General features: G+C 42.2%; 1 protein-coding gene across 5 annotated transcripts in view; it reads right to left on the bottom strand.

Annotated features, from left to right (window-relative positions):
- The window catches only part of nectin1b (nectin cell adhesion molecule 1b), a 603,780-nt gene that overhangs the window by 409,408 nt on the left and 175,030 nt on the right, over nt 1–19,342 (bottom strand). The window contains exon 6 of one of the 5 annotated variants that reach the window (XM_078533119.1): nt 12,238–12,429. The exons of 2 other annotated variants lie outside the window; for them this stretch is intronic. In XM_078533119.1, coding sequence (XP_078389245.1) covers nt 12,368–12,429 — 62 coding nt within the window. In that variant the 3' untranslated portion in view covers nt 12,238–12,367. Of the gene's footprint in view, nt 1–12,237; nt 12,430–17,878; nt 18,140–19,342 lie in introns of those variants that run through there. 2 more of the 5 variants (XM_078533127.1, XM_078533136.1) reach the window with 2 other exon arrangements.

Below are 19,342 nucleotides of genomic sequence, written 5' to 3'. Positions count from 1 at the left end.
TTGATTGGGGGAGCAGAGTTTTCATCAGAGTCCAATCTGTGTAACCCCCTGATCTTGTCCACTGAAACAACAGTACAATATAGACCTATGTGACCTAACTGGTCAAGCCATCTTCCTTTCAACTCTGCAATCCGAGTTTGAAACCAGCCCAGAGGTATGTTTGTGAGGACTGTGTGGCCAGAGTTGAGTCAATTTTAACCTTGTGGATGTGGGCCATAAAAAAACCTCAACATTTATAGAATCATAGGATGGTTACAGCTCAGAAGGAGGCCATTCAGCCTTCACATTCATGTTGGTATTTTGCAAGTGCAACTCATCTAGTCCCACTCCCCAGCTATTTTCTTCAGGTAATTATCCAATTTTCCTTTGAAAGCCTCAGTCTCCACTACACTCCCAGGTTGTGCATTCCAGATCCTAACCACTCGCTACGTGAAATGTTTTTCCTCATGTTGCCATTGCTTCTTTTGCCAATTACCTTACATCAGTACATTCTGGTTCTCAGTCCATCCACCAATGGGAACAGTTTCTCCCTATCTACCCTGCCCAGAGCCCTTGTTAATTTGAATACATCTATAAATCTTCTCTCAACCTTTTCTTCTGCAAGGGCAACAGCTATAGATAGATCTTCAATCTATCGACATAACTGAAGTCTTTCATCCCTGGAACCATTCTTGTAAATCTTTTCTGCACCCCCTCTCATTGCCTTAACATCTTCCTTGAAGTGCGGTGCTCAGAACTGGACACAATACTCCAGTTGAGGCTATCAAATGGCACGAAAGTACCCAGTCTCATGCACAAGACACCAACAAATGCTTGTGAGCTGGAAAGCAAATATCACTTTGGAGCAGTTGAAATATACTCTTGAGGATGGAGTAGGAAGTGGTGAAAAAGCTATATGCAAGGTCAAATCCTCATTGTGACTGGTAAATAAAAGCGTATTAATCACCGTGTGCTTAAAATTCTCAATAAAATTAATGACCAAACACTTGGTACATTAGACAGTAATAGAATTATTATAATTTAGATAAGTGCTTAGTGTTAAACACTGCATGTTAAGCCCAATTATGGATTCCAGTACATTTGAGATTGCTTTGTAACTTAAACTGATATAGCTCCTTTATTGTAATAAAACATGATGAAAATAGGCACAAGAGTAACAAAGGAAGAGCATAAGAAATAGGACTCGGCCATACATCCCCATGAACCTGCTCTGCAATTCAATAAGATCAATAAATGATTTCTTACCTCAACTCCACTGTCCTGCCTGAACCCCATATCCCCAGATTCCCTTGGTGTCCAAAGATCTATTAACCTGCACCTCGAACATACTCAACGACTGAGCATCTACAGTCCCCTGAGCAAGAGAATTCCAAAGATTTATAACACACAGAGTGAAGAAATTTTTCTTCATCTCAATCCTAAATGGCCAACCCCTTATCCTGAGGCTATGATCCCTAATTCTAGGCTCTCCAGCCAGGGAAATAGCATCCGCCTTGTCAAACCCTCTTAGAATTTTATACATTTCAATAAAACTACCTCTTATTTGTCTAAGCTCCAGAGAGGACAGGCCCCATTTAACTCACAGGAAACTGTGGTTTCCACCTGAGTCATCCCCCACTTGTAGCCCTTTTCCTACCAGTCCTTACCAGTAGTTTTCCTTTCTCTCATCCACTATATCTAAAACCATTGTTCTCAGCTACAAAGATCAGCCTAAACCTTCCTCACAGGACAACCCTTGCATCCTAGGAACCAATCTAGTGAACCTTTGCAGATCCTCCTTAGATACAGAGACCAAACCTGGACACGGTTCTCCAGGATATGGCTCACCAGAGCTCTGTTCAATTGCACCAACATTTCCTTATTCTTGTACTCCAAATCCCTTGCAATAAAGGTCAATATACCATGTCTTCCTAATTGCTTGCTGTCACCTGCACATGAACTTAGTGTTTTGTGTACAAGGATAGCTAAATTCCTCTGTTTCTTATCTTCCAAAAATTATTTTTCTATTTTTCTACCAAAGTGAATAACCTTGCATTTCTCCACATTTCTCCATTTTCTACCATTTTGCCCATTCCATTAATCTATTTATATTCCTTTGTAGACTCTAAGTGCCCTCCCCATAGGCCAGGATTTTATGGCCCTACCATGGCATGTCTCCGCCTGGCAGATGCGGCGAGCCATTTAACTCTCCATTCAGTTCAGCGGGACCTGCCGGATGGGAGGGCTGTAAAATCCTGGCCAGGGTTTACTTTTCCATCTAGCTTTGTATCATCAGTGATGCATTGCACAAGGTACCTTCATTTAAGTCACCTTGTACCTGCTGGATAAGGGCAAAGGTCAAGGGTCCTCCAGCACTGCTCGTGTGGTCCCCTTATCTGACTTGCAGTCACACCTTCCTGGCCCTGATTATTAACCAGGCCGCTTCTTAACCCAAGGGGCGTGACTGCCTCCTGATAAAGTTACTGAAGACACGACCAAAAAGGTAGAGTATGAGGAGGTTTTTAAAGGAGGGGAAGGATAGCAAGGCAAAGGTGTTTAGGGTGATTTTTGTAGCTGAGAACAAAGATTTTAGATTCAGTAAACAAGGCAAAGAAGGAAAGGAGAACTAATGGAGGTTGGTAAGGACTGATAGGACAGGGGCTACGTGGGTCAGAGATGGAAACAGACAATTTTGGTGAAGGTTAGGATATGGAACTTGACAACCAACTCTGGATCAAAAAGGATGGTGGAGAGAGTGGATGTTGAAGGTGGTGGATGGGTTGCCAATCAAACTGGGCTACTTTGTCCTGGATGGCGACGAGCTCCCCGAGTTGTTGGAGCTGCACTCATCCAGGCAAGTGGACAGTATTCCATCACACTCCTAACTTGTGCCATGTAGATGGTGAGAGACTTTGGGGAGTCAGGTGGTGAGTTACTCACCACAGGATTTCCCAGCCTTTGACCTGCTCTTGTGGCCACAGTATTTATATGGCTAGTCCAGTTCAGTTTCTAGCCAATGGTAACCCCCAGGATGTTGATAGAGGGGAATTCAGCGATGATAAAGCCAATGTCAAGAGGAAATGATTAGATTCTCTCTTGTTGGAGATGGTCATTGCCTGGCACTTGTGTGGCGCGAATATTGCTTGCCACTTATCAGCCCAAGACTGAATGTTGCCCAGATCTTGCTGCATTTGAACATGGACTGCTTCAGCATCTGGGAAGTTGCAAATTAGGCTGAACATTGTACGATCATCCCCATTTCTGACTTTCTGATGGAGGGAAGGTCATTGATGAAGAAGCTGAAGATGGTTGGCCCTAGGACACTACGCTGAGGAACTCCTACAGTGATATCCTGGGACTGAGATCATTGAGCTCCAAAAATCACAACCACCTTCCTTTGTGCTAGATGTGGCCCCAACCAGTGGAGAGTTTTCCCCTTTATCCCCATTGACTCCAGTTTTGCTAGGGCTCCTTGATGCCACAGTCTGTCAAATGCTGCCTTGATGTCAAGGGCAGTCACATTCACTACATCTCTTGAATTCAGCTTTTTGGTCCAAGGCTGTAATGAGATCAGGAGCTGAGTGGCCCTGGCAGAACCCAAACTGAGCATAGTGAGCAGGTTATTGCTAAGCAAGTGCCGCTTGATAGCACTGTTGACAACCTCTTCCATCACTTTACTGATGATGGCGAGTAGATTGATGGGGCAGTAATTGGCTGGGTTGGATTTGTCCCGCTTTTTATGGACAGGACATAGCTGGGCAATTTTCAACATTGCTGGGTAGATGCCAGTGTTGTAGCTGGACAGTAACAGCTTGGCTAGGGGCGCGGCAAGTTCTGGAGCACAAGTCACGTCTTCAGTACTATTGGTGGAATACTGTCAGGGCCCATAGCCTTTGCAGTGTTCAGTGCCTTCAGCCGTTTCTTGATGTCACGTGGAGTAAATTGAATTGGCTGAAGACTGACATCTGTGATGCTGGGGCCTCCAGAGGAGGCCGAGATGGATCACCCACTCGGCACTTCTGGCTGAAGATTATTGCAAATGCTTCAATCTTATCTTTTGCACTGATGTTCTGGGCTCATTGAGGATGGGGATATTTATGGAGCCTCTTCCTCCAGTGAGTTGTTTAATTGTCCACCGCCATTCACGACTGGATGTGGCAGGACTGCAGAGCTTAGATCTGATCCAGTGGTTGTGAGATCACTTAGCTCCACTTATTGCATGCCTGTTCTGCTGTTTGGTACACATGTAGTCCTGTGTTGTAGCTTCACCAGGTTGACACATCATTTCTAGGTATGCCTGGTGCTGCTCCTGGCATGTCCTCCTGCACTCTTCATTGCAGTGCTGCCAGCAGTTATTGTTCCTGTTGCCATAGGCAGCAAAAGCGAGCTGCCAGTCTCCAATTGTCCAGCAGCTCTCGATGAGTGGAAGCTCTGCCTCCGGGGCCTCAACTCCAGGGATGGCACAGCGGCAGCCAATTAAATGTCAGAAGGGCACTTGATTCTGTCAGGCCTCCCCCACGGACCTGACGAGGCTTCCCCGCTGGTTCTCCGACCAGTAGAGCTGACAAATTCCCAGCCATTAACTTTGCTCCTCTCTCCACAGAAGCTCAATACTTCCAGTATTTTCGGTTTTTATTTCCGATTTCCAATATTCACAGTATTTTATTCTTGCGATGAATTAGGCAGTTAATCAGCTTTGTGGTGTTGGTTGAGGGAGGAATGCAGACCAATTCAGAGTGGGAGAGAGAAAGTGAGAACGAGAGAGAAAAAGCAAGAACGAGAGAGAGAAGAGAGAGAGAGAGAAAAGAGAGGAGAGAGACAGAGCTCCTCACCCTTTGAGTTGTACCGTGCAATCTTTAAGACCAACCTAAATGGCATCACTCATAGGAATCAGCTCTGAAAATGCAGCAATCCTTCATCACTTGTGGAGTATCATCTTCGAATATGTATTCAAATTCTTTGTGGGATTCAAATCCACATAATTCTGGCTCAGAGACATGATCTAACGGAGTCAAACTAACACTTAGGGGTAATGAAGCAGTCAAGGAATATTTATACTGTAGAATTTAAGATGGACCTTAACAGCAACTCTACTCTGAGCGCCAGGCAACTCGAACTTCACTGCTCCTATTGCTGGCACCTTAGCGGTAGGGCTGAAGCCACTACATTCTTCCAATAAGAGTGATGCATTACAATTAGATCAAAGCCAGCATTACCACAGAACAACCTCTGTCAGACGGGACATCACTCGATATTATCATTTTGCAACTGGTTTCAGAATCAATATTCTTGTTTGGTGTCCAGACTGACAGATAACTAAGCTTGAGCTATACATACAGCACCTGCTCCCAGCCAAACATTAGTGTCCAGCACTCTGGTAACCTGACCCAAGCTTGACACCTGTCGCACACAGAACAATATTGCTTCGAACTCCTACTTGCAGCTCAGCTAAGGGCTAGCAAAGTGTACACATAACATAATGCTCAGGCATCACAGTTGAATCATTATTCAAATGAATGCAGTTTAATTTTTTTTCCTCCCCCTGGAATACAATCAGGACTGTGCGCTTCTCAAATCCCAAAATAATCTTCCCACGTAAATTCTCCATTCTGTGTAATATTCTTTACTGCAATACAAACTCACGGCATGTGAATATTAGATTAGATTTTCCATAAATCACATTCATAGATGGATGGAGTTTGTTGGTGTCCAACTTCACAATCGTGGGATTGATTCAGTCCATCATCTAGCTGGAAATCAATTTACACAGAGCTGTCCGCAGCAGTATTATAGTTCATAATAAGTAATACACACTGCAGTGTTAATGTAATCAAGTTTGTGATAATAAAGGGATTTGATAGGATAGATATAGATTAAGTCTTTCCTCTGGTGCAGTGATCCAGAATAAGGGGGCATAACCTTAACATTAAAGGCAATGGCATTTAAGAATGAAATCAGGAAGAACTTTTCCACAAAAAGGGCACTGGGAATCTGGAACTCTCCCTCCACCCCATTAAAAGGTTGTGGATGCTGTAGGTCAATAGAAATGTTAATACTCCAATTGATAGATTTTTTTTCTAGATAAGGGCATCAAGGGATAAGGTGCAATGGCAGTTAAATGGAGCCGAGATACAGGTCAACCATGATCGAACTGAACGGCAGAACAGACCTGAGGGGCTAAAAGGCTGACTTCTGTTCCAATATGCCTAATAGATCACGTGCGTCAGAGTCGCCAAGAGTAGTGGCAAGAGACAGAAGGGACAAGGGAGATATTGACACACATGCACTGAAGGCAAAACAGGAACGCCTTTAGTGTACAGATGGAGAAAGAAACCCAAGAGTTGGCTCATGTTGTTACTTTCTGAGAATGAGGACTGACAGGGGACTGAATGGAACTGTTCAGCTTATCATTTCCAAAAACAAGTGGTTCTCACTAGCCTGTGAGAATCAGTTCTAATAAAACTGCTTCACCCTAAAGTACTACATTCACTTTTACACACTATTAACCCAAGAGTACTACTGGGGGCTGTACACATCCAGTCTGGAATTTTTAATTGGGCTAAACACATAGATTTCCTGCTGCAGTAATGCCACCCTTATCCTGTTCTCATTATGTAATGTAGTGGAAACACAAACTAATTTAATTATTTTAAGAGATACTGGAAAATGACAAATTTTTATATGATTTTCGGTTTGAATGGAGCAGTTATGTCCACTAGAGATACCTCAACATTTGGACCACTGCTGCTCACCATATCCATAAATGATTTGAACTCAGGAGTTAGAGATCTGCATTTAAAATTGGAGGATGTAGTTAACAATGTGACAAACTGGTTCAAATTACAGAAAGACAAATAGGTTTGCAGCATCAGATTCAAATTCAGGAGAATAAGGAGACAATTTATTCATTGAAAGGTGCAAAACTGAAATAAGGTGTGAAAAGCAAAAGGGATTTTGAAACAAAGATAAATAAATCACTAAACATAACAATACAAATTAAGAAGGCTAGAGAGTGCTGGGTAGGCATTCCTGGGAGAGAAGTGGCAGTCAATTAACTTCGGTGTGTCTGCAAGCATGACCCAGACCTCCCTGTCGCTTGCCATTTCAACACTCCACCCTGCTCTCATGCCCACATGTCCGTCCTTGGCCTGCTGCATTGTTCCAGTGAAGCTCAACGCAAACTGGAGGAACAGCAGCTCATCTTCCGACTAGGCACTTTACAGCCTTCTGGACTGAATATTGAGTTCAACAACTTTAGATCATGAACTCTCTCCTCCAACCCCACCCCCTTTCCTATCCCCCCTTTTCTAATAATTTATAATTTTTTATATATTTTTTTTAATATATATTTTTCTTTTCCCACCTATTTCCATTATTTTTAAATGCATTTCCATCCATTGTTTTGTCTCTACCTTTTAGCCTATTTCAATCCCTTTCCCCCCACCCCACCCCCACTAGGGCTATCTGTGCCTTGCTCGTCCTGCTTTCTACCCTTAATGTCCCCATTAGCACATTCCTCAGCTAATGTCACCACCATCAACACCCCTTTGTCCTTTTGTCTATGACATCTTTGGCAATCTCTTCTTTGCCTCCACTTATCACTGGCCCTCTACCTGTCCCACCCCACTTCAACCAACTTATATTCCACCTCATTTCTATATTTCTTAGTTCTGATGAAGAATCATATGGACTCGAAATGTTAACTGTGTTCGTCTCCACAGATGCTGTCAGACCTGCTGAGTTTTTCCAGGTATTTTTGTTTTTGTTAGAGAGTACTGGGGTTCAATTCTAGAGGGATAGAATACAAAATGTCACATTTATATAGAACCTTAGATGTGTGCATACTACTGGTCTCCATACTACAAAAAATAAGATATTGAAGCACTGGAGAAGTTCAGGAAAGATTTATAAGGAGGTTCCCAGAATTGGAACGATACAACGATCAGAAAAGACTGAGCAGGCAAGCTGAAGCTCTTTTCCCTATAAAAGAGTCTGAGGAGACCAAATAGAGGCCTTTAAAATTATGAAGGGGTTCAAGAGTGGTTGAGGCCATAAGAAAGAAATATAAATATGATTAACCACCAAGAAATCAAATAAAGAATTTGAGGGTTTTATCATTCTTTTAAAAACAAGAGTAGTGAAAATATGGAACCTGTTGCCACGTGGACTGGTTAAAGCAGGCAACATTGAGGCATCTAAGGAGATTTTTGATGCATTCATGACAGAGAAGAGAGTAAAGGGATATGGGCCAGTGTGGGAACAGGTAATTAAGAGAGGAAAGAGGTTCACATAAAATATACACATATATGAGCATTATTTTATGTAACCTGATGTAATTCTTGATGTTCCTTTCACTGAAGTAAGTTTCACACGCTTTTATCTGGTCGGTTATCACCAATCTAACTGCTCTTATGTCAGCGTGTAAGCAAAGTGCCTGGCACGTGCAGGGGCTATGAATTGAGCTGCATATAAAGCACAAATTTGTTGAGAGTTGGCAGTGTAAGTGGGGTTGTTTTAGCCAACGTAGCTCAAGAGATGAATCTCTGAGCCTCTGTACAATGTGCGCATCAGAATTTCTTGGTACATAACTGACCTTCACTGATTTTACAGAGCAGGTTTTGTTATATGACAGTTATTACATTCCTCCAGCTTGGTCCAAAATGGCTGAATTTTTCCAGTTTTCAGGCCACTGAAGCAGCCGCTGCTCCTTGCTCTTAAACTGTGCATTCGTCAACACATTTTCTCTAAAGGCATTAGCCACTTACTGGAATATCATTGTGGTACCTGAATGGTTTTGTTCAATAAGAGAGAAAGTTCCTCATGTAAACAGAACTCTATCTTCTCAAGGGCAGAGGACATTTATCTGAAAGAACAAGTACACTTATCTCTGACACCTGTTCATGACTAAGGTGCAGCTGTTGAATATCACTCCATGATGATTATGCTTTTACAGCAGGCCTGTTAATCTTGATGCTGTTATTAATGACATAAAACAGACCAGAGACTGAGCTGTGACCATCCCAGGCTCACCTTGATGTACCGGCAGCTAGCCACACTTGAAGAATCAATGAATGAAGGGTTAGTCTACACCAGAACCCGAGGTCCAATTTAAGGGCTTAATCTGCACAAATATTTCCAAAGATTCCTTTTGCATACTTTATGGGTTTTCACTCTAACACTGACCTAACTCCTACCACCAGCAGCACAACCCCTTTACCAACCCCCTTCTTGTCTGTGTTTTGATCACATGCATATCTTTTAGATCTAAGCTTCAACTGTAAGTTCCTCATTCACTACCCTCAAGCAAATATTCTACCACTCTTTAGCACAAGCCTGCTAGATCCAGGAACGTAGGCTTCGCCAGTAGCACTCGGACTAGCGTGCTGGATGTGTCATGAAAGTATAATAATTCTCATATTATTGTGATTTATTGTAAAAGTAGGTTAATAGTGGGGTTTGAGTAGGGAACGTGTTTGTGTGTGACTGAGTGAGTGAGTGAGTGAGAGAGAGAGAGAGAGTGAGTGAGTGAGAAAGAGAGAGAGTGTAATTTAAATGAATTGGAGGCAGCTGGTTTGAAGGCTTTGGCTCATCAAAAGATGCTAGGTTTGAAATGCTAAATACAAACAGGGCTGAACTCTTAGAATGTAAAGTGAGGAGAATTTGCATTTTTAGATAAATCAGGGCAGTTTGAATTTCAAAGAAATGGTAGGATGTTTAAACCAAGCCAGAGAAGCTAGGTCAAGCAGTGTGTTTATTTTTCCCAAAGGTTACTGACAATATTAGCACCAGAAAAAGATTTATATGATGAGAAAGGTAAAGCTCCAAAGCATGTGGGAACAATGGAATTTACATTAAAAAGGAGAAACATGTATAAAGGAGAATGAGGATGTGTGTCAGGGAAGGTATTGTAAGATCTACCAGAGGTGTGAGAAGCTTCCAGTGTTTGTGCATTAAGCTGCTGTCTACAGAAACCGAAGCTGGGAAAAGCCACTTTGAATTCTACTGTCCAGAGTATTGTGTTGACTTGCCTGGATCTATTTAAAATCTATTGTTTTTTTTTTTTACTGTTGACTTAATGGGGGTGCAATTGGAAGCCAGATTAATTAGAGGTTTTAAGAATTATTATAGTAGTAATTTGTAGACCTATATATGTGCTTAAAATCTTTTTTGCTAATAAATGTTTAATTTAGTTTAAAAAAAATCTGAAGTCTTGGTGGACTTACTACTTCTGAATTCAGGGCACGCATTTCGAAATAAATACAAATGGCAAAACCGTTGTGATAGCGCGATCATGTTTCCCTCGTGGATTCGATCCACCTGACACACATTGTCTGCTGCATCATAACAGATGGGATTGCTCTAGTTCTATATTGGACCATGATTTAGAGGGCATGAAGCTACAGCACAATTGTTTTCTAAACGACTTGGTTTATTTCTTAAGAATCTCTTTCAAAGGGTTTGCTACTTTCTCATGTATAGCACTGCGAATCTTTACAGAGAAGTAGACTTCAGATAATGCAGATTTAACAACAGCTTTGGGAGGATGAATTTGTTCATATACTTTCAGTTTTCTAAGCATGAAAACGGAAAGTGATTTTATTCCCTTTTCAGCCAATTAAGATGTGAATTTTGGAAGATATTTTATAAGAGCTTCACCATTATTACACCAATACAGTAACAGTAGTGGCTGTCAGTTCCAATTTACTGTAAAAAGTGCAATATTTCAAGATTCTTGCAGTAACAAAAAAGAACTTATCTTCCATACCAAGGATAACTTAATCATGAAGGTTTTGTTCCGACTTAGACAATCGGTATTCGTTTTTGAATAACGACTTCAGGAAGCTGGACTATTTGACTGAAGCACATTCTGAGAAGTGGGCTCACAGTTTCAATGGGTCTCTGCTGGGCACAACAAATAACTCACCTAATCCTGGCGCAGAGGGTATGGGCGGGTAAGGGCATGGCTGCAGGGGTAGTGTGTTTGGTGGGGGAGGGTGCAGGGAGGCAACATAAAGCCATTAATGCCTGTCCTTTTAATGTAGCAATTTCATCTAAACACCTCGTCCTCTCAAGAAATCCATTTGATTGATCCCATTTACAGTGTCAGCTCCATTGTCCTTTCCCGCTAACTTATTTCACAATTTTAAAATAAATTCATTTACGGGATGTGGGCATCATTGGCTGGGCCAGCATTTATTACCCATCCCTAACTGCCCTTGAGAAGGTGGTGGTGACCTGCCTTCTTGAAATGCTGCAGTCCACTTGGTGTAGGTACACCCACAGCGTTGTTAAGGAGGGAATGCCAGGATTTTGACCCAGCGACAGTGAAGGAACGGTGATATATTTCCAAGTCAGGATGGTGAGTAACTTCGAGGGGAACTACCAGGTGGTGGTGTTTCCATGTGTCTGATGCCCTTGCCCTTCTAGATGGTAGCAGTCGTGCTGCCTAAGGAGGCTTGCTGAGTTCCTGCAGTGCATCTTGTAGATGGTACACACAGCTGCTACTGTGTGTCAGTGGTGGAGAGTGTGAATATTTGTGGATGGGGTGCCAAATCAAGTGGGCTGCTTTGTTCTGGATGGTGTCAAGCTTCTTAAGTGTTGTGGGAGCTGCACTCACCCAGGCAAATGGGGAGTATTACATCACACTCCTGACTTGTGCCTTGTGGACAGGCTTTGGGGAGTCTGGAGGAGAGTTACTTGCTGCAGGATCCCTAGCCTCTGACCTGCTTGTGTAGCCACAGTATTTTAATGGCCGGTCCAGTTCAGTTTCTGGTCAATGGTAACCTCCCAGGATGTTGATAGTGAGGGATTCAGAGGTGGTAGTAATACTATTGAATGTCAAGAGATGATGGTTAGATTCTCTCTTGCTGGAGATGGTCATTGCCTGGTCCTTGCATGGTGGGAATTTTCCTTGCCACTTGTCAGCACAAGGCTGGATATTTTTCAGGTCTTGCTGCATTTGGACATGGACTACGTCAGTACGTGGGAAGTCGTGAATGGTGCTGAACATTGTGCAATCATCAGCAAACATCCCACTTCTGACCTTATGATGGAAGGAAGATCATTGATGAAGCAGCTGAAGATGGTTGGGCCTAGGACACTGCCCTGAGGAATTCTTCATCTGACTTTCCGATTTTTAACTTGAGTCTTGAGGGATTTTAACTTATCATCATACTGAATAACTTCTCTTTCATTAACTGCAAGCCGAAGAGTGGGATAACTCTGTTAATGCATCACTGAGATGGATACTTTGTTGGTGAGCAGAAACATCTTTTAATTTGCCAATGTGTTAGATCAGATTCCGGGAGCGTGCACTTCCACCCCACACACTGCCAAATGTGGCTGTTTTGTGTAAGTGGCAGGGTTGTAGACCCAGTTTTTCATAGGTCTACAAAACTGTTGTTAGGATACGTGATATAAAAAGCCTCACGAACACCAATCTCCTGGGACCTGAAACAAATTAACGGCAGCATAAACACGACATTTTGGTGAGATGTTCTTCTCTACATTCAAGCGTCCACACTTCCCTTTCTGTATTGACATTATTTAATAATTTATTCCAGTTATTGGAAGACTTATTAAGCACCATACATAGGGAGGCTGTTGTTGTCTATTCCAGGTGAGGATTGTAAACAAAATAAATTACAAATTGGTAACTTATCTACTGCCAGATCAACAGCTGGGAGCTGGGTTGTGGCATCTGTAGGCAGCTGGCAGGTGGGTGCAATGCTGGTTATTAAATTATCTAGGAAATATCACAGTGTAATTGTATGTGTGCATGACTGCGAGAAGGAAAATGGCATTGTATCCAATATTTACACAGCACCACTGATAAGGTGAGACAGTTTGTTATTTACTTCAAGTCGTGGGGAGCTGGACCATGAAGGATTATTACAGCTTTTTGGACAAATGTTCTACTTTCCATTCATACACTAGAGAATGATATCACAGAGGATGATGCCACCTAAGCTGAATTTATATTGCTCCTTTGCCAACAGTCTCCTGCATCAAGGACTAAATCAAAAGAAATCAGTGGATTTATTTTTACACCAGTGATGAGGAAGAATCATCTTTTACTGGATAGGCTTGGTTATGGCTAATCTTAATGAGACTAGTAAACTATTTTAATGGTGGTGCCACTTCCTGTAATATTGTCATGCTTGAGTGTCAACATTATCTCCATTGTGTTGTCACACTTAGCTGCTGGGCAAAATATCATGGCCAGCATCTACATGCACTCAACTTGGAGGCCCACAATACAGCCAGTTTATAAGAGGGGAAGGCTGTTAATAAAAGAAACTCAGGTAGCTTGTTTCCTCTCCTGAGATTGCTGGATGCAATGTAATAACAGCTCCGCTTATCCACAGAGAGCCACCTTGTATAGCTTCTGCTACATCACCTTGGGGATGGTTCCTTGAAACCCTTCAACAACCAGTCTCCTCGCCTCCACAAACAAGAATTTGCTGAGATTACCATACATGATCAGTAAGGATTTAGCACGGTCTCTTTGCTTTTGTACCTGATGTCTCCATTTATAAGATTTAGAATCCCATATACTTTTTCAACAACTTTGCTCCCCACTTTTAAAGATTTGTTTTTCCGAATCCCTTGGTCTCTCTGCTTTGCTATTTTTAAACCTTTATCATTTAATGTGTATGACCTTTCCTGAATTTTCCACGCAAATCCATTGCCTCATATTTCTCTAGATTAACTTTCACTGCCATCTATCTGCCCAATCTACTAAACTGGCTGTGACCACCTGAAGTTGCTTATAGTCCTCTTTCTGGTAAAACACTTTCCCTATTTTAATGTAATGTAATGACATTAAATGGTCCCAACATTTACCCTTTAGGACACCACTAAAATTTGAACAAAACATCCATGAACCGCCACCTTATGAATATTCCGGCCTTTCCTGTGCTTCCTGCCAATGCTGCCACATTCTCTTTAATATCATGTGCCTTAATTTTATCAACAAACTTATATGGCACTGGGCATACAGGGCATTGTAAAAGTGAGGATGCAGTCTACGGCAATCTAAACAAATGGTAGTGGAGCTGTTATTACATTGCATCCAGCAATCTCAGGAGAGGAAGCAAGCTATCTGAGTTTCTTTTATTAACAGCCTTCCCCTCTTATAAACTGGCTGTATTGTGGGCCTCCAAGTTGAGTGCATGTAGATGCTGGCCATGATATTTTGCCCAGCAGCTAAGTGTGACAACACAATGGAGATAATGTTGACATTCAAACATGACAATATTACAGGAAGTGGCACCACCATTAAAATGTTTACTAGTCTCATTAAGATTAGCCATAACCAAGCCCATCCAGTAAAAACTGGCTCTTCCTCGTCATTGGTGTAAAACTAAATCCACTGATTTCTTTTGATTTAGTCCTTGACTGCAGGAGACTGCTTGGAAAGGAGCAATATAAATTCAGCTTAGGTGGCATCATTCTCTGTGATATCATTCTCTAGTGTATGAATGGAAAGTAGATCATTTGTCCAAAAAGCTGTAATAATCCTTCATGGTCCAGCTCCCCACAGCCATGATGGTTAAGGCAATTATAAGGGTCTGTACCCACTCCTCTGCTCTATCTCTGGTGGTTGCACTTTTAGCCAGCACACTGCTATGATCTGGAATGCCCCCTCGAAAGCCTCTTGGTTTGCCTGCTTTCAAAAACAAAAGCCCTTCTCTCCAACAGGCTTTACATTTTCTGAATGGTTTATTGCAATACTGTAAAACATGACTGCAGAAGCGACCATCTGCAAAACAGCACTGCTTCTAATCTCTATTTTGGTGGCACTGACCATATTAGTACTTCCTTTTCATTCTGCAAATTCCGTTTAAATTGAATAGCCTACTCATATCCATGCCCATCATTTTAAAAACCGAAATCACAACCCTCTCAACCCTCCTTCTACCAATGAAAACATGTCTAACTCTGCGATTGTCCCTTTATAATGCTGCAGGTCACAACTTCCACATGCTTCTCACATTTCTCTTAAATTGCAGGCTGGAATCAATCTCAAATTGTGCTGCTGAATAAACATTGGACTGGAAAAGACTACAAGGCCCAGCAAGTCTGTTTCTTTTTCAGGGATGAATCCTGCAAACCTACCTTCTCTCGTCATAACCCCCCCATGGATCTCCAGAACCCCTTCATAACATCAATTTCAATGGCTTTTCTGAATAATCTATTCCACATTTTCTGTGGGAGAAAAGTCTCCACCTGCTTTTTTCCCTCACTCCTGTCTCCCTCCCTTTCAACTTGAGATCCGCAGTGTTTGAACTATTTATTAATCCGTCAGCACGAAAGTTTTGTTGTAAAGGGGTTTTAATGAGAGGTCATCGACCTGAAACGTTAACTCTGTTTCTCTCCCGCAGAGGCTACTGGACCTGCTATGTATTTCCAGCAGGTTTTTGGTTTTATGAAATTGTCAATTCCCGTTCATTATTGTGAAAACTTCAGTTAAGTTACTATTCCAAGAAAAAGCAGCAAAATTTTCAACACCTTCTAAAATAAACTTACTGTTAACAGAATCATTGTTGTTTGTCTCTGAAACCGCTAAAAAGCCAGAATAATGTCCTGATTTAGGCTGCTGTCCAATTCCGGATTAAATGTGGTTTGGAATCACTCAGATGTTTATGGTGCAGCGCAATGCCTTGGCTCCCAAGGTCTGAAGTATATAATCCTTTAAAATGAGTGAATTATAGAATTAAATCATCATCCTAGTGAACTTTGCCCAGGGTTGTTCTAGTGTGCAACTTAGATCACAGGGCTTGCTCTTTGTTCTTTCTGCCCCCTTGCCCCTTCCACTGGCTTAAAAACTCTTACAATTCTTACTTTCTTTACTTCTCAGGAAAGGCCACCTGACCTGAAATGTTAGCTTTGGGTAGAATCTTCGGCTCGGCGAGCAGGGGTGGGGCCCGTTCGCCGAGGCGCAAAATGATGCGGGGTGACGTCGGCTGTGCGTCCCGTCATCACCGCGCGTCATTCAGATTTTCACTTCGGTGCAGCCAAGTGGGCTGCGCGCCCGCTGAACTGGCAAAGGCCTATTAAGGCCATTCAACAATCAATTAAAGCATTGACCTGAGCTGCCCGTCCAACCTTAAGGTTGGGGGGCAGGCAATGAGCCCAGGCGGTCTTCCATGTAAAATGCGAACCTCATCTCCGGGCGGGATGAAGTTCCATGAACGTTTTTAAAGTGTTGGAAAAGTTTTTATGAAAATTAATGAATATGTCCCAGCTCATGTGACAGTTTCACATGAGGGGACATGTCTTTAAGATTTCTTTCTCCCTTTATTCAATGTTTTATACGTGAAACTAATCTCCGAGGCACCTTTGTGCCTCAGAGATTTCTGTGCACATGCACGAAAGAGCGCACTCCCCAACTCAGCCTACTCCCCCCGCCCGCCCTCACAGGGAGTGCTCAGCGCTTCCGGGAGCAGGTCACGCTGGGTGGGCCTTAATTGGCCCGCCCAAGTAAAATGGTGGTGCCCAGCTGATTGGCTGCGCGCCCACCCCTGCAAACCACCCCCCTCGATGAGGAGGAAATTCTCCCCTCTGTTTCTCTCCACAGATGCTAACTGACCTGCTGAATTTTTCCAGCTTTATTGTTTTTATTTCAGATTTTCAGCATCTGCGATATTTTTTGTTTGTATCAGCTTAGATCCAACCTCATTCTTGGGACAGAGGCATCATTCCTTTGTCCCCATAGCACTCTATGTCTCTGTCAGGGCTTTTCTGGCTAAAATTTCTTCATCGAGAGAAAAAAAGGAGCCAATCAGAATTGCAAATAAATTTGGCACTTCTTTTCCATGATCCTTGGAAATTCTGCTGTTTGCAAAGGCTCCAGACTCGAGGTTTTCAAGTCACAATGTTTTTAACAGAAAAATCATAGCCACGTATACTTGCATTGGTCTGACAACAACCATCATTCCAACAGCTTGTTGTAAATACTTGGGGTGTCAGCCGCTGTCATAATTAGGGATTTCCAACAAAACTGAGCAGAGAATTCTAATATCAAACTTCACTTGAACACCAGTGGAGCCCTGTAAGAGGGTTGTTATGCTGATCAACTCCTGGCTACGTATTTATGGGCTGAATGTTTGCTGACTTCTATTAGTTGAATGCGAGTGGTTAGGGATGCAAGTGTAGAGCTGGAATTGCACTAAACTGTTTGTACAATGTTTGTTATGTTCATTACGAGTTTAATATTAACACTTTTATATGCTGTCAACAATTTATTTTGTGGTTGTGGAGTTTAATTTAAATTAAATTCCATCAAACTAAAGCATGAATCTGATTTCTGAAATGATACTGTGGTAGGGTTTAATTCTGACTCGGTTCTGTGTATTTTTTTCAGTTGAGTACTGGTTGCTGTCAACACTGTGCAGCACACACACTGAGTGCATATTTGGGAAGCATTATCCACAGACCCCCTGGTGTGAGAAACTGAATGTTGTATTTTTCATTACAAGGAAAGCTGCCTTTAATCCCAACAGTCAGTCTGATTGAAGCCACATCAGACACACTGGAAATCACTGGCAAAGAGGTGACTCAGCTTCACGCTAACAACCAAACTAACGTAGAGCAGGTCTTGGGTGAATTCCTTTCCATTCTAGTAAACGTGATCAGAGCACAACAGAGACACAACTTTTATTCTGCCAATATCCCTGTTCTCAAGTCTACGCACAGGGGTAGTTTCATGCCTCTGACATGCCCTACCTCTGATTGCTCCATACTCACTGCTTCATTGGTTAACATTTTGCTCTTCTCAAAGCTCAGGTGGATTCTCAAAACACACTGTTAAAGGTACCTCCAAGAAGTTGGTTCTCTTTTCATTCCAAGCACCTTCTCCCACGGCAATCTGCAACTCTCTGTAAAGCCCAAACCTGTGTGGTATTTGAATACTCCTCATTTATTTGGAGCCCATTCAGTGCCCTCAATTCCAAGCATTCAATGTTTAATTAGGTTTAATGACACATTGACACCTGCACTTGGCATCAGAGAAAGAAAATTAGCTAATCATATATCCAACTGTAGAGACAGATTCCAGTGTCCTCCTTGGTCCCAGCTCTTTACCACACATCTTTCGATGTACTGTTCTATTTCTGGAGTTGTCATGTCTGCACAGCTCCTCGCTTGTCAGGAGCTGCTGTGAAACAATATTTGCATGTTACATCATAAGCTTCCCTGAGCATAGATGACGCACTCATTTAAAGTGGAATTGTTTCTTAAAAAAAAATAAAATCACTGCTCGAAACTACTGCAACTACTGATTGATCAAATAATGTATAAATTAATAATGTTACATTCAATTAGTTAACAGAGTAAAAAGATGTAAATGTGAAATAATCACAATATTATGGAAAAATAGAAGAGACAAACATGCTGAAGGAAGGTAAGTCACAAGGTTATGGAGCAGGCTTTTCTTAAAGCATTCCCGAGGTGAACATCGCTCCAAGTATCTTGGATTAGCTGGATACATGCCCGAGCTTTTGAATTCCAAGCTCTTGCCAATTCAAAGCTGGAAGAGTGAAGTCAGTCTTACTCAGCCCACTACCCAGATAGGATCACATCACAGTCAGAAGAAGAAACGGGCCAGCTGGAGCACACTGACAGCAGAGGAGCAGAAATATTCTCACCATCTCAATCCAACACTGTCAGCGAGCTTATTTATTACCCAACTATTCCCAATACCACACATGGGAGTGGGAGGGGGGGGAGAGAATAAATCAACTTTAATCTAATAAAGTTGCCACACAACTGCCGTCCACAGTGAAGATCTGCATCCACAAGTACTTCATCTTTACAACAACTCAAATGCTCTCTGCAGATGGCACCTAAGTTTGGAAGATCTGAGACTTAATTGTCCTGCTGGCTTCAAATGGACATAATAATATGAACATTTTGTCTGTCCATTAGAATAATTTATGGGAATCTTACTAACATTGAAATCTGTTGCTTCCATTTTTTGACCATAGCACTGTACTACACAGTGAGCCACATCTTTACCGCAGCTGCAATGGTCAATTGCTTCTCATGCAACCACTATCAGCTTGGGAAGTTTAAAAAAAAATGCATCAACTCCATATTCAACACTCTGCATGTCTGGATCTCCGTATCTGCAGCACTGGCTGAATTAAAACAAGCATCCCTCATTATTTGCAGCCCACTCAGTATCAATAATGTGAACACATGATTTCTTAGCACCTGCTATAAAGATATTAGATCCCACAAGCTAGTCACGTGCTTATCAGGAATGTTTCGGGGCATGAATTGAACACACACACCACAACCTCCTTTTTTACCCATTTGCAAATCATACCGAAACATAGGTTCTGCAGGAAGAGTATCA

The sequence above is a fragment of the Cetorhinus maximus genome, chromosome 2 (genome assembly GCF_964194155.1).
Source record: "Cetorhinus maximus chromosome 2, sCetMax3.hap1.1, whole genome shotgun sequence".
Classification (NCBI taxonomy): Eukaryota; Metazoa; Chordata; class Chondrichthyes; order Lamniformes; family Cetorhinidae; genus Cetorhinus; species Cetorhinus maximus.
This window is presented reverse-complemented; position numbering and strand designations above follow the sequence as displayed.